This window comes from Schistosoma haematobium, chromosome 1 (genome assembly GCF_000699445.3).
Source record: "Schistosoma haematobium chromosome 1, whole genome shotgun sequence".
Lineage (NCBI taxonomy): Eukaryota > Metazoa > Platyhelminthes > Trematoda > Strigeidida > Schistosomatidae > Schistosoma > Schistosoma haematobium.
In genome coordinates this window covers 9,859,705-9,871,796 of record NC_067196.1, presented here as the reverse complement: position 1 = coordinate 9,871,796, position 12,092 = coordinate 9,859,705, and the positions used below count along the sequence as shown (strand labels likewise).

The 12,092-nt window shown below is 43.2% G+C and overlaps 1 protein-coding gene across 1 annotated transcript; it reads right to left on the bottom strand.

Moving 5' to 3' along the window:
* Positions 1–2,114: 2,114 nt before the first annotated feature.
* MS3_00002115 (uncharacterized protein) lies at positions 2,115–7,988 on the bottom strand. Its single transcript, XM_051209679.1, has one exon. The coding sequence runs from the start codon at positions 6,011–6,013 to the stop codon at positions 4,451–4,453; it is 1,563 nt and encodes a 520-aa protein (XP_051073097.1). The 5' UTR covers positions 6,014–7,988; the 3' UTR covers positions 2,115–4,450.
* Between the last annotated feature and the right edge of the window lie 4,104 nt (positions 7,989–12,092).

The following is a 12,092-nucleotide window of genomic DNA, read 5'->3' as shown; positions in this document are numbered from 1 at the left end:
ATCAGGAGATGAAAGTTGAGAAGTTATAAAGTTCCAAAGCAACAGAAACAGAATTACAGAAGTTGAAAAAAGAGGAAGAAGCATGAAAAATAGTTATTTTGAAGAGAATCTTATAATGATGGCCAGGGCAGAGAAAGTGGTTGTACGAATCACTTTTGAATGCAAAGGTCAGGTTTGTGAACAGGGATTGCGATGGCTTCCGCAATGTGCAAAAGGCGCACTCGTAAACCATGTGGCAAATTTGATGGGATATTATGGATCACGTTAAAAGCTTTATTCAATTCAACTTGATGGCCTGTGTCAACCAAGTGAGAGAGAATAGAACTTTTAATCACGTATACTGTCCTTCGCTTAACCATGACGGATGATGTTCTGTAATTCGATGACCAGATACAAAAGCAACTTGACAAAGATCTTGACTCATCGTGCTAGAATGATTTGCTCTGAAGACACCATTGAAGAAGAATTGAATAATATTCGGAACCTACTTAGTATGAATGGGTATCACATGAAATTCATCGACCAACATATGATGGAAAAGAAAACGAGGACAAAGATACCCACCGTCCCCAAGAATTATTATGAATATTATCTGTACCTAGGAACGTCAACGTGTCACACATTCTCACTCATCAAATATGGTTTGATGTGATCGCGGACACTTCAATAACCCATCGTGTGCGCGAAGAGAAACGAGAAATTTACCATCATCTCATAGACGTGAGGATATCGATTGAAGCACACAGTTCTGTTGTGTAGATGATCATGAGTTTGATGATCACAGATTTGCAACTTCAACAAATGATTGACGATGTCGACAAATACTGTCTAGCGTCAATGATGGTTGTTTGTAATGAAAACCGTGAATGATTGAGACGATCCTATTTTCGAAATAGTATGAGAACGGACTGTTTTGAAATATCTAGACAACTCTTTGTGCTCGCAGACTGGTCGATTTATAAAACAGTAAACAGTTGTCCTTTCAATTTATTCACATATCACCTAAACCGATCCACAATGGAATTATTGACAGTGCATGACGTAATTCGTTAGTTAAGCGAACATTGTTGACGTGACAGTAAACACAGAGGAGAAACCGATTCCCAACTACTTCAATTGACATTTCGGTCGCTTATAGTTATCTCTAATAAATATTCCATCACATGGACGTTGTACCAAATTACGATCACCGGAATACTCTCAATGGTGAAACTCCATGAGATAGTAATGGAACGAGTCGAAGATACTTCTCGAGAGTTTAGGATCGATACAATCTATATTTTAGGCATTCTTTAATTTAATCACATTGACAATTTCAGAGATTCTGTCAGTGATTCCCTGAACTTGTTTCGTATAAGTGTGTGCGAGTAGTAAATGTAGTTGGTTGTCAGAACATGATTTATTTTAGGCGAAACAGATTCGGAATCTGAAATGCAAACTGATTGTTGGTCGGCTGACCTAGACAAGTTGGCCAATCGTTGTTCATTCGTAAATGTCTTGTCGTTGACTGGTGTTCAACGTGACCAGTGAAATCTATATATACCCCACAACAACATTAGAAGTGAGTAGGAGAACAATGTCGACAAACAGCTATAAAGCACGTCTCATCCACTATTTATTGCGAACAGTGTTTACGGTGTCAGTTTTGGTTCAGATGTTGGGAGGAGTCAACGGTGAGACACTGTCACGTAAGTTGTTTTCATGTTGGTATTTGCTGAGAGCAGGCTGAAGTGAAAGAACTAAAAGATATTCCTTGTCTCCTTTCAGGCGAGCGAAGACAATTACGTATGCTTGGTTGGGGCTAATCACCACATTTGTATACTGGTCCTCATGTTGTCAAACAGTATGATTAAACAAATGATTACTATTTTCTGAAGTGCCTTCTTGTTTATTTACATTAAAGTGTTCTGAAATGTTGATCGCTTGAAAGCTTGGTTTAGCAAGATTTGGATTTGAAAGCTCTCGTCCATCATCGTTATTCAACAAAAATATAATATTGAATAAAGCCGATAATAATAAAAAATTAAAAAAAACAGAGAGATCTAGTCACGCGGATTGAAAGCACTGAAAATGTGTAAATCATCTCCGAACACTTCGGAACTAGTGTAGACATGGAGATGGCAACAGTCACTTGTGAACTGTTTCCGTCACTACGTAATACGAGTTATTGTGATTTTCCATTTGACACCGAGTTATACTTAATGACGAAATTCAAAGTGAGTCGAATTTCCTAAGAACAACGATCAATCCCATCTCCTACTTCAACGCGACTCTTACAAGTCAGGGAAATAAGACGTGTCAAAGAGAATCGTGTTGATCGAATACGTTATTACAAACAACTGGTCACTTATGTGTGTTTTAATACACAGGACTCATCAACTGATGTAAAGAAAGTGAACTCATTCTGTTTCATGAATTTCCTTCACATGCTTACAATTCTACACGTGTTGAAGTGTTATATTAAAACATAATACCGTATGAAGTTGTAGCGTGGCGTCGAGTTGAGATTAACTGTGAACACCGCTACCAGAAAACACGTGCCAGATAAATCAGAAGGCGAGAGTTGAATGTAACCAGATTTATTTCGTTGGCGATCTCGTGGTATTGAACGAATACCGAGATCGTGCCAAGAAGTGGTACAAGTGGAAGCAGAAGACAGGAGTACGTGCGAACAGTACCAAAAACCGCGGAACAATGATGGAAGGTAATGGAAGCACAAAATGGCTATAATTAGCACAGTTAAACAAAAGCACATTAAAACAAACACTGGTACAGTTGGTTATAATAATAATTGTTTTTATTAAACCAGTCGTGTTCTCGTGATAAACGTGAGTCACTACAGGAGCCCCCGCTAGAAAGGGTTTACACTTTCGATAAATAGCGGTTTGAATCGTGGGACTGATCGGCTGACGAGCGATTGTAGGACGGAAGAATTGGCGAACAGGAAAGCGATCGTTGATCGTCGAGTTGCCAACGAAGGTCGTTTTCGGAGAACGGTACCAGGAGCGATGTGTTGTACTTATTGCTCGAGTTGGCATGCTACACCAGAGTGGTTTGTATCCAGAATCTGAAAATGGCGTTCGTAGGGGTCCGGACCAGAAACGCTGCAGACGTTGGACGAAACCACGTTGATCCGATGAACCAGAAGCGACCATAACGACCAAGTTCGAGACCAAGCGTGTGCCAAACATTCGAAACGAAGATATCGACTGAGTACGTTGACAAGAGCGTGGGTGATCAGGCCAGCTTTCGCCAAAGTTGACTGAAGTCGACGGAACCAAACGGAGATGGTCGAAGGCGTGGGCTCAGGAAACAAAAAGAAAATCAAAAAAGAGAAGAGTGTAGCATGCGTGTAGTATAGGAATAATCCTACACCGTATCGGTTGTTGATTGTGCGACTAGTCGAGGAAGCGTACGGGTAAACGTACTCGGCGACCGGAACGTGAGACGGCAGTCTCGTTCGCGTCGCGTGAGCCTGCAATCTCATCCGAAGTCAAGGGCGGCGTGGTCTGCTGATCTGGACGTGAGACTGTCGTCTCGTCCGTAGACGGTGCAGATGACGCGTGCTGTTGACTGGGACGTGAGAGTGAGGTGTCAGGTGCATCTAGCGTGGGACCTGAAGATGGTTTGAGGATCCCGCTAGTAGGTTTGCTTGGTCTGGCATTGAATCTCAGGTTATCAGGTAGAGCACTGTCATCGACGTGTGCTGGTTTGAGACGATCAATGCTGACGATCTCGACGCGGCCGTGTCGATCAACCTTGAAGGTCTTTTCGTGACGAGCGATCACGCGAAAAGGGCCTTCGTAAGGTTGTTGCAAAGGTTTGCGTACCGAATCTACTCGTATGAAAACATGTGAACAGGTAGATAACTCTCGAGGGAGAGCGACCTGTCGATGTTGTATTCGAGTTGACACCGGAGGCAGCGTTCGCATAAATGCAGACAGTCGTTGGACGTAGTCTGATTTAGCGAAATTAGGTCTGCTCCGTGGTGTGAAGAATTCCCCGGGCAGACGCAATGTCGTGCCGTATACAAGTTCAGCGGCGGAACATTGGATATCTGCCTTTAAGCTCGTTCTGATACCTAAAAGAACGAGCGGTAAGGTTTCGTACCAGTCGTCGTTTTCGTGTGCTCGAAGAGCACTTTTAAGTTGCCGATGAAACCTTTCAACTAAACCGTTTGAAGCTGGATGGTAGGCGGTAGTGCGTATTCGTTCCGTACCAAGCAGCCGAGTAAGTGAGGAGAATAGTGCGGACTCAAATTGTTGTCCTCGGTCAGTCGTGACAGTCGAGGGACAACCATATAGAGCTATCCATCGTTCTACGAAGCGGTGAGCAACTGTCTCCGCCGTGATAGACGTGATGGGTATAGCTTCGGGCCATCTGGTGAAGCGGTCGATGCACGTGAGTATGTGATCATACCCGTGCGATGGTGGCAGTGGTCCTACAATGTCTAAGTGAACGTGATCGAAGCGAGCATCAGGCGTAGCGAATGTACCGAGGGGGCGGCTACGTGCCTGTGCACTTTTGATCGTTGACATTGTAAGCATTGCTTAGCCCACATACGAACATCTTTATTCATGGACGGCCAGACGTATCGTGCAGCGATGAGGCGTAATGTAGCTGCGATACCTGGGTGAGATAATCCATGCAGGGCATCGAAAACGAGACGGCGATAAGCAGAGGGTACGATGGGTCGAGGAAGACCAGTAGACGTATCACATAGAATGGTGCCAGAAGTCGTGGCTAGAGGTACTTCTTGATACTGAAGAGACGTAGAGTGTGGTGCTTCTGTACAGCTGGGATCGTTTGCTTGGGCAGCGGCCATAGCAGGAAGATCGAGCACCGGCAGGGGAACTGCATTCATTTGGATTCGTGATAGAGCATCGGCAACACAGTTCGACTTGCCTTGGATGTGACGAAGGTCTGTCGTGAACTGGGAGATATAGTCCAAATGTCTGCACTCTCGTGGTGAGTAGCGGTCAGACTTGGTATGCAAAGCATACGTTAAGGGCTTATGGTCGGTGAATAAAATGAATCGACGTCCTTCTACTGCGTGCCGAAAATGTTTGATGGCGCAGTAGGCTGCTAGCAGCTCGCGACCAAAAGCGCTATATCTCGTCTCCGTGGTAGTGAGGCGTCGTGAGAAAAACTCGAGAGGTTGCCAACTACCGGAGATGTTTTGTTGCATGACTGCTCCTATAGCAACATCGGATGCATCAACCGCTATACTAAGCGTGGCTGATGGATCGGGATGGGCGAGAAGAGTGGCTTGCGCAAGAGCCGTTTTGATTTCAGTGAATGCAGTACGTGCAGATTCGTTCATTTCCAATCTGCGTGGGTTGCCGCGTAGTAAGTCGGTTAATGGTCGTAACCGTTCTGCCGCGTGTGGGATGAAACGACGGTAGAAGTTAACCAAACCGAGAAAAGCCTTCAGTTCCTTGAGTGAGGACGGCACGTTGTACTCCTTTATTGCTTGCACTTTGTCCTCACAAGGTAGAATACCCTCTTGCTTGATAACATGACCCAGAAATATGATTTCTCGTTTACCTAACTCGCATTTGTCTGGGTTAACTACTATTCCATTATCCGAAAGGCGTTGGAATAATAGCGTAAGATGTTGATAATGTTCATCTACGTTTGATGATGCGATTAGCAGGTCATCAATATAGACGTGAACAAAATCGAGGTCTCGTACAATGCTATCGATAAACCTTTGAAAAGTTTGAGCAGCATTCCGTAATCCAAATGGCATTCGTAGGAACTCAAACAAACCGAAAGGAGTCGTGATAGCAGTCTTTTCGATGTCTTCAAGAGCGACCGGGATCTGATGATATGCTCGTACCAGATCGATCTTAGAAAAGATAGTCGTGCCCTTGAGCGATGCCGTGATGTCGTGTATGTGGGGGATGGGGTAGCTATCAAAGCGCGTAACTACGTTTAGAGCTCGGTAGTCGCCGCATGGTCTCCAACTAACCCCATCTTTTTGCGCACCATGTGTAGAGGAGAGGCCCATGGACTGTGAGAAGGACGAATAATACCAGTAGCTAGTAAATTGTCAAACTCACGCTTAGCAAAAGCTAATTTGTCCGGTGCCAGTCGGCGAGGTCGTGCCGTGACTGGCGGTCCGCGGGTGACTATGTGGTGTACCACACGATTGGTCACCGATGGAAGCTCCTCGAGTGGTTTAGTGATTACGGGGAATTTCTCGAATAAAGCGTGGAATTTATCGTCACGCGAATAAAAAGTGCCCAGGATTCGGTACGCGTTCATGTGGGCTTTACAGCCCATGAATTTGCTGTTCGACGAAGTATCGATTAGCTGCAGCCTACGTGAATCGACAAGCAATTCATAGTGCTGTAGAAAATCGATACCTAGTATGGCTGTGGGAACATCAGCAATGATGAACGTCCACAGATACCGTCGTCGGTTGCCCAGGTTGACCGCGAGTTGTCGTGTACCGTAGGTAGGAATGACTGAGCCATTCGCAGCGCGTAGTCGAAGCACTGTGGCTTGTGACTTGCTGCTACCTCGTGGTACGACAGAAACTTGGGCCCCAGTGTCTACTAGGAACCTAGCGTTCGTGCGGTAATCGTGCACGTAGAATAGGCGACCAACCTGGGGTAAAGGGCCGGCGAGTACGGCCGCTTTTACTCGCCGGCGCTGGCGTTTCCCGCCTTGTATGAGCATGGTGCTCGACAACGGCGGGCGCCAGACCCGAAGGACCTATGGAACCAGCACCAACTGTCACTCGCTTCCGTAGCCGCCTTTCGGCGTGGCCTGGAAGATGCCCTTTTTGGGCGAGTGGTGACGGGTTTGCGAGAACTTGAGCGAGCTCGGGGACGTAGGGTTGGGGTACGTTACAGCGATCTCGAAAACTAAGACGTGTGTGAATACACCCGGCCCTGTCACCATGAGCTGTGGAATGACCGGCGTCCATGTCTACATTAGGACGTGCCGTCGAAGCGACTACATAGGTGTCTCTATTACTAGTCCTCGCCAAAATTTTGTCTGCTATGAGAGCTACCTGGTTAAGCGGTGAGTCCTCGAGCAGTGCCGTCACAGTAGGTTGGATATGGGCTGGTAGTGACTCGAGCCATAATTCCTTGACTATCTCCGAGTCTGATGCTGTTGGTCCTGCAAGAGATTGCAGGCGCGTGAGGTGATGGCTTGGTTTAGCGTCACCCAGGGGTGACGTGCTAACAGGGTCCTCAATCGTTCCTCCCTCGATGGGAGGAAATGTCGGAGAATTGCCTCCTTGAGGCGGTCATAAACATTAGGCACGTTAGAATTGAGGACAACCTCACGAACAGCTACTAAATGGTCCCCGGGTAATGACTCGAGAGCGTAGGCGTATTTTTGCCTTTGGCTCGTGATGCGACGAGTCTCGAACTGAGACTCTAAAGCAGCAAACCAGACCTCAGGGTCGTGGGGGATAAATGATACAGGTCGAAAATGAATGGCTTGTAGGTCTGAGTCTATAACATTAATAGTATTCTTATCGTTATCCGTCATGTCGTGTATATTATATATTAAAAATTAATATGAAAATATACGACAGACGTGGATAGATAAATAATAGACTCACCAAATTGACTTCTTTGGAAGATTTGACCCGAGGTTGAGGCGTGTTCCAAACTTTGGGATCACCAATGTAGCGTGGCGTCGAGTTGAGATTAACTGTGAACACCGCTACCAGAAAACACGTGCCAGATAAATCAGAAGGCGAGAGTTGAATGTAACCAGATTTATTTCGTTGGCGACCTCGTGGTATTGAACGAATACCGAGATCGTGCCAAGAAGTGGTACAAGTGGAAGCAGAAGACAGGAGTACGTGCGAACAGTACCAAAAACCGCGGAACAATGATGGAAGGTAATGGAAGCACAAAATGGCTATAATTAGCACAGTTAAACAAAAGCACATTAAAACAAACACTGGTACAGTTGGTTATAATAATAATTGTTTTTATTAAACCAGTCGTGTTCTCGTGATAAACGTGAGTTACTACAAAGTCGTAGACATTCGTGACTAAAATAACTGAGAACACGACGGTTATCAGTATGTATAATAGTAAAGATATAAATAGGTGGAGAACTGTTTGAAGATGGAACCTGACAGGATGAACTGTGTTAATATTAAACAATGTTTAAGAAGTTTCGATAAGTTTCAATGCTTGTGAGAATGGATGTAGAAAACGAGTTGACATGATGTGATATTTCTCTGGAACTCGAAACGAACAAAATGGATTGCGTGATAATTATTTAAGAAGTGTCCACAACAATCCTGCACACCAAACCAGAGAAAAACACAAATGGATGGGGAGAGAATTTTAGCTGGAATTATATGACATGAGATTAGTGAAGATCGGTCGTCAAAACAAACAATATAATTGGAAGCAAAAACACCAGTATTTGACTTGATGGTTTCAAATACACTGAGCACTGAGAAGAAAGTCAGTAAAAAATTGATGTAGTATTTGTGTACTGGCCAACTTCAATTCACAAAACGTCAGCGATATTGAAAGCTTCAAGGATATTTTATTTCATGATGCGGATCAAAAGAGCAGAACATAGATGATTCTAGAATACGACTCAGCAGTCTCTTCATACAAAGTTGCGTGCATGCGACTACATTTTGCAAATTCCTTATTTTCAAAACACTGATATGAGGCGACATCAATGAGAGTGATTTGAATTGGTTAGTCTAGTGAAAATTTAAACTTTTACAAGCGTTCTTAAGAATCGATAGGCATCATTAAAAAGTGTGTTGTTATATTTCGCCTTTGATTAAACAAAATAATCTCGCTGAGAATAACTCTAGACTAAACTATGAAAAATGTAGACGTAAACTAATTATGTATTTTGATTAGGTAAATGAGGTCTTGTGAAGTGTTCACACTGATTTTGTCATTTTGTCTCGTTCACTCACAAACAATATGGTGAATAAATGTTCTTCGCTACTGTGCATACATCTGTTACGAAAATTTTCGAAATGTCATTTCAGCGTATTCTACAATGAGATTTACTCGTGATTGAAGTATTTCATCCGTGTGACCAGTAATTATTGTGTGTTAACTAGTAAGGAACTTGGCACTTGTTGAAGTCTACTGTCATGAAGGCCACATCTGTTTTAGTGCTTCAGTTTTTAGAAATCAAAATCTGTTACTTCTTGAGAATATTACAAAATAAGCAAGTAATAGTAATTACATATATAATTCATGAGCACACGATTCGCGCATAATCACAGAGCTACCTGATGCTGATTTATTACATCCACGAATGTTGTCATCTCTTGTGGACATTATTTCAAGACCAGTCGCGACACTCTTCAGCATGTAACATTCACTCGCCCAACTTCCTAGAGATTGCAAATATTCCATAGTCATTCCTATATTTAAAGATGATCAGAGACAGATCGTATCTATCTAACAACCAACGTGTCAGTCTGAGAAGCATAATCTGGGACGCTAATAATTTTTTCTCCAAGTTGACCTACACAAATAGGTTAGATGAGTTCGAGTTTGATTATTAGAATTTAATTTTAATAAGATTGTGCTCATGCACATCAGACACGGTAATAGCAACTAGTATACAATTGACGGTACATCTCCTACATGCGTCCAAAAACATAAGGACTCAGAGGTAATAGTAAGTCACGACTTGAAAACAACTACGCATTGCAACGCAGCAGCTGCTAAAGATTTCGTGCGTTATGGTTACTTCGTCGAGCATTCAAACGCCTTGATCAGGAGATGTTTCGAGTTTTACATTCCAATTATGTAAAACCACACTCAGAGTACCGCATCCAAGCAGCTGGCCCATGTCTGATTAAAGACACAAACTCGCTTGAGCATGTTCAGCGTGTGGGAACAAAATGAGTGAAGAGTCTTTCCAAACTCTCTCGCGATGAGCGCTTAAAATGCTTAAACGTTTCCCCTTGTCGTATCGTAGGACGTGAGGTGACCTCATACTGGCATTTCTTATTTTAATTACGATTTGGATGTTAATTCATCTCATCTTTATCCTCCCTCCAGCAACAATAATCTCCGCGACGTATTTAATAGTGATTATCCACTCATGAGTTGCCTTGATCGGTTTCAAATATTCACATTCACATAAATATTCGAGTATGTAATGCAAAAGCCTGTTCACAATCTGACTACGAACACACGACTTGTCATTGATAATAATAAATATATTTTTGTTATATCTCAATGAGTAGAAAGATTGTATTGCTGACGTTTCGTGACTTAATGTAATCCACTTGTCTGATTTGTCCATTGTTTATAGTACAACCATCACTCTTCTCTCAATAACAGGAAAAGTCTTCAACGGGGTATTGTTAAACAGAATGAAGGACACCGTCGACGCACAACTTCAAGAGAAACAGTCTGAATTCCATAAGTATCGATCGCGTAGAGACCAAAAAGCAACTATACGGTTAATTGTGAAACAATCAATTGAATGGAACTCATCACTCTACATCAAATTCATTGACTACGATAAAGCATTTGAAAGCGTAGACAGGACAACACTATGGAGGCTTTCTCGACATTACGGCGTGCCCGAGGAGATGGTCAATATCACAAGAAATTCATATGATCGATTCAACTGCAAAATCGTGCATGGAGGACAACTAACAGACTCGTTCGAAGTAAAGATCGGTGTCAGGCAAGGTTGTTACTTTCACCCTTCCTCTCTCTCCTGGTGACCAGCCGGATCATGAAGATGTTAACATCTGGTGGGAAGTACGGCACACAGTGGACATCTAGGATGCAGCTGGACAATCTAGACTTGGCAGATGATCCGGCTTCTCTATCGCACACGCAACAACAAAAGCAGAAGAAGACGAACAGTGTAGCAGCAGCCTCAACAACAGTAGGTGTCAACATACACAAGGAGAAAAGTAAGATTCTCCGATACAACACAGCATGCACCAATCCAATCACAATTGACGGAGGAGATTTGGAAGATGTGCGAATCTTTACATATTTAAGCAGCATCATTGATGAACACGGTGGATCTGATGGAGATATGAATGAGCGGATCGGAAAAGCCAGAGCAGCATATCTACAACTGAAGATTATCTGGAACTCCAAACAACTGTCAACCAACACCAAGGTCAGAATTTTCAATACAAATGTCCAGACAGTTCAACTGTATGGGGCAGGAACTACGAAAACATTCATCCAGAATATACAAGTGTTGATCAACAAGTGTCTACGCAAAATACTTCGGATCCGTTTGCCAGACACTATCAGCAACAACCTACTATAGGAGAGGATAAACCAGATCTCAGCAGAGGAAGAAATCAGGGAGAAGCGCTGCAAGTGGATAGGACACACGTTGAGAAAATCAACCAACTGCGTCACAAGGCAAGACCTCACATGGAACCCTGAAGGTAAAAGGAAAACAAGAAGATCAAAAAACACGTTACGTAGAGAAATGGAGACAGACATGAGAAGAATGAATAAGAAATGGATGGAAGTAGAAAGGAAGGCTGAGGAGACAGTGGGTTGTAGAATACTGGTCGGCGGCCTATGCTCTATTGGGATTAACATGCGTAAGTAAGTAAGTAAGTAAGTAAGTAAGTAAGTAAGTAAGTAAGTAAGTAAGTAGAAGTAAGTGAAGGGAAGAGAATAAGTAGGCAGGTGAAGCGTAAGTATAGTAAGCAAGCAAGCAAGTAAGTAAAGGCAAGGCAAGAGTAAGAAGCAAGCAAGGAGGTAAGGCAAGCAAGCAAGTAGAAGGTGGCAAGAAGTAAGCAAGTAAGCAGGGGGGAAGGGCAAGCAAGCAAGCAAGTAAGTAAGCAAGGAAGCAAGGCAAGTAAGCAAGGTGAGTAAAGTAAGTAAGTAGAAGTAAGTAAGTAAGTAAGTTGAAGTACAATCAAATGAACATCACCGTACAAATATACACTAGTTTTGGACAACTACAGCTCACGGGTGGTATTATTATTGCTATTCGAAGACACCACCAAGTGACACAAAACCTGATTGAACGTAATCAACTAATGATTTCGCCACAAACTCAGAATAAACAACGTTGGAACTAGATGATCATGAGTTTGATGATCACAGATTTGCAACTTCAACAAATGA

Excerpts from the sequence above, each read along its gene's own strand:
- MS3_00002115 (XM_051209679.1), bottom strand. The coding sequence starts at position 6,013 with ATGGGCCTCTCCTCTACACATGGTGCGCAAAAAGATGGGGTTAGTTGG.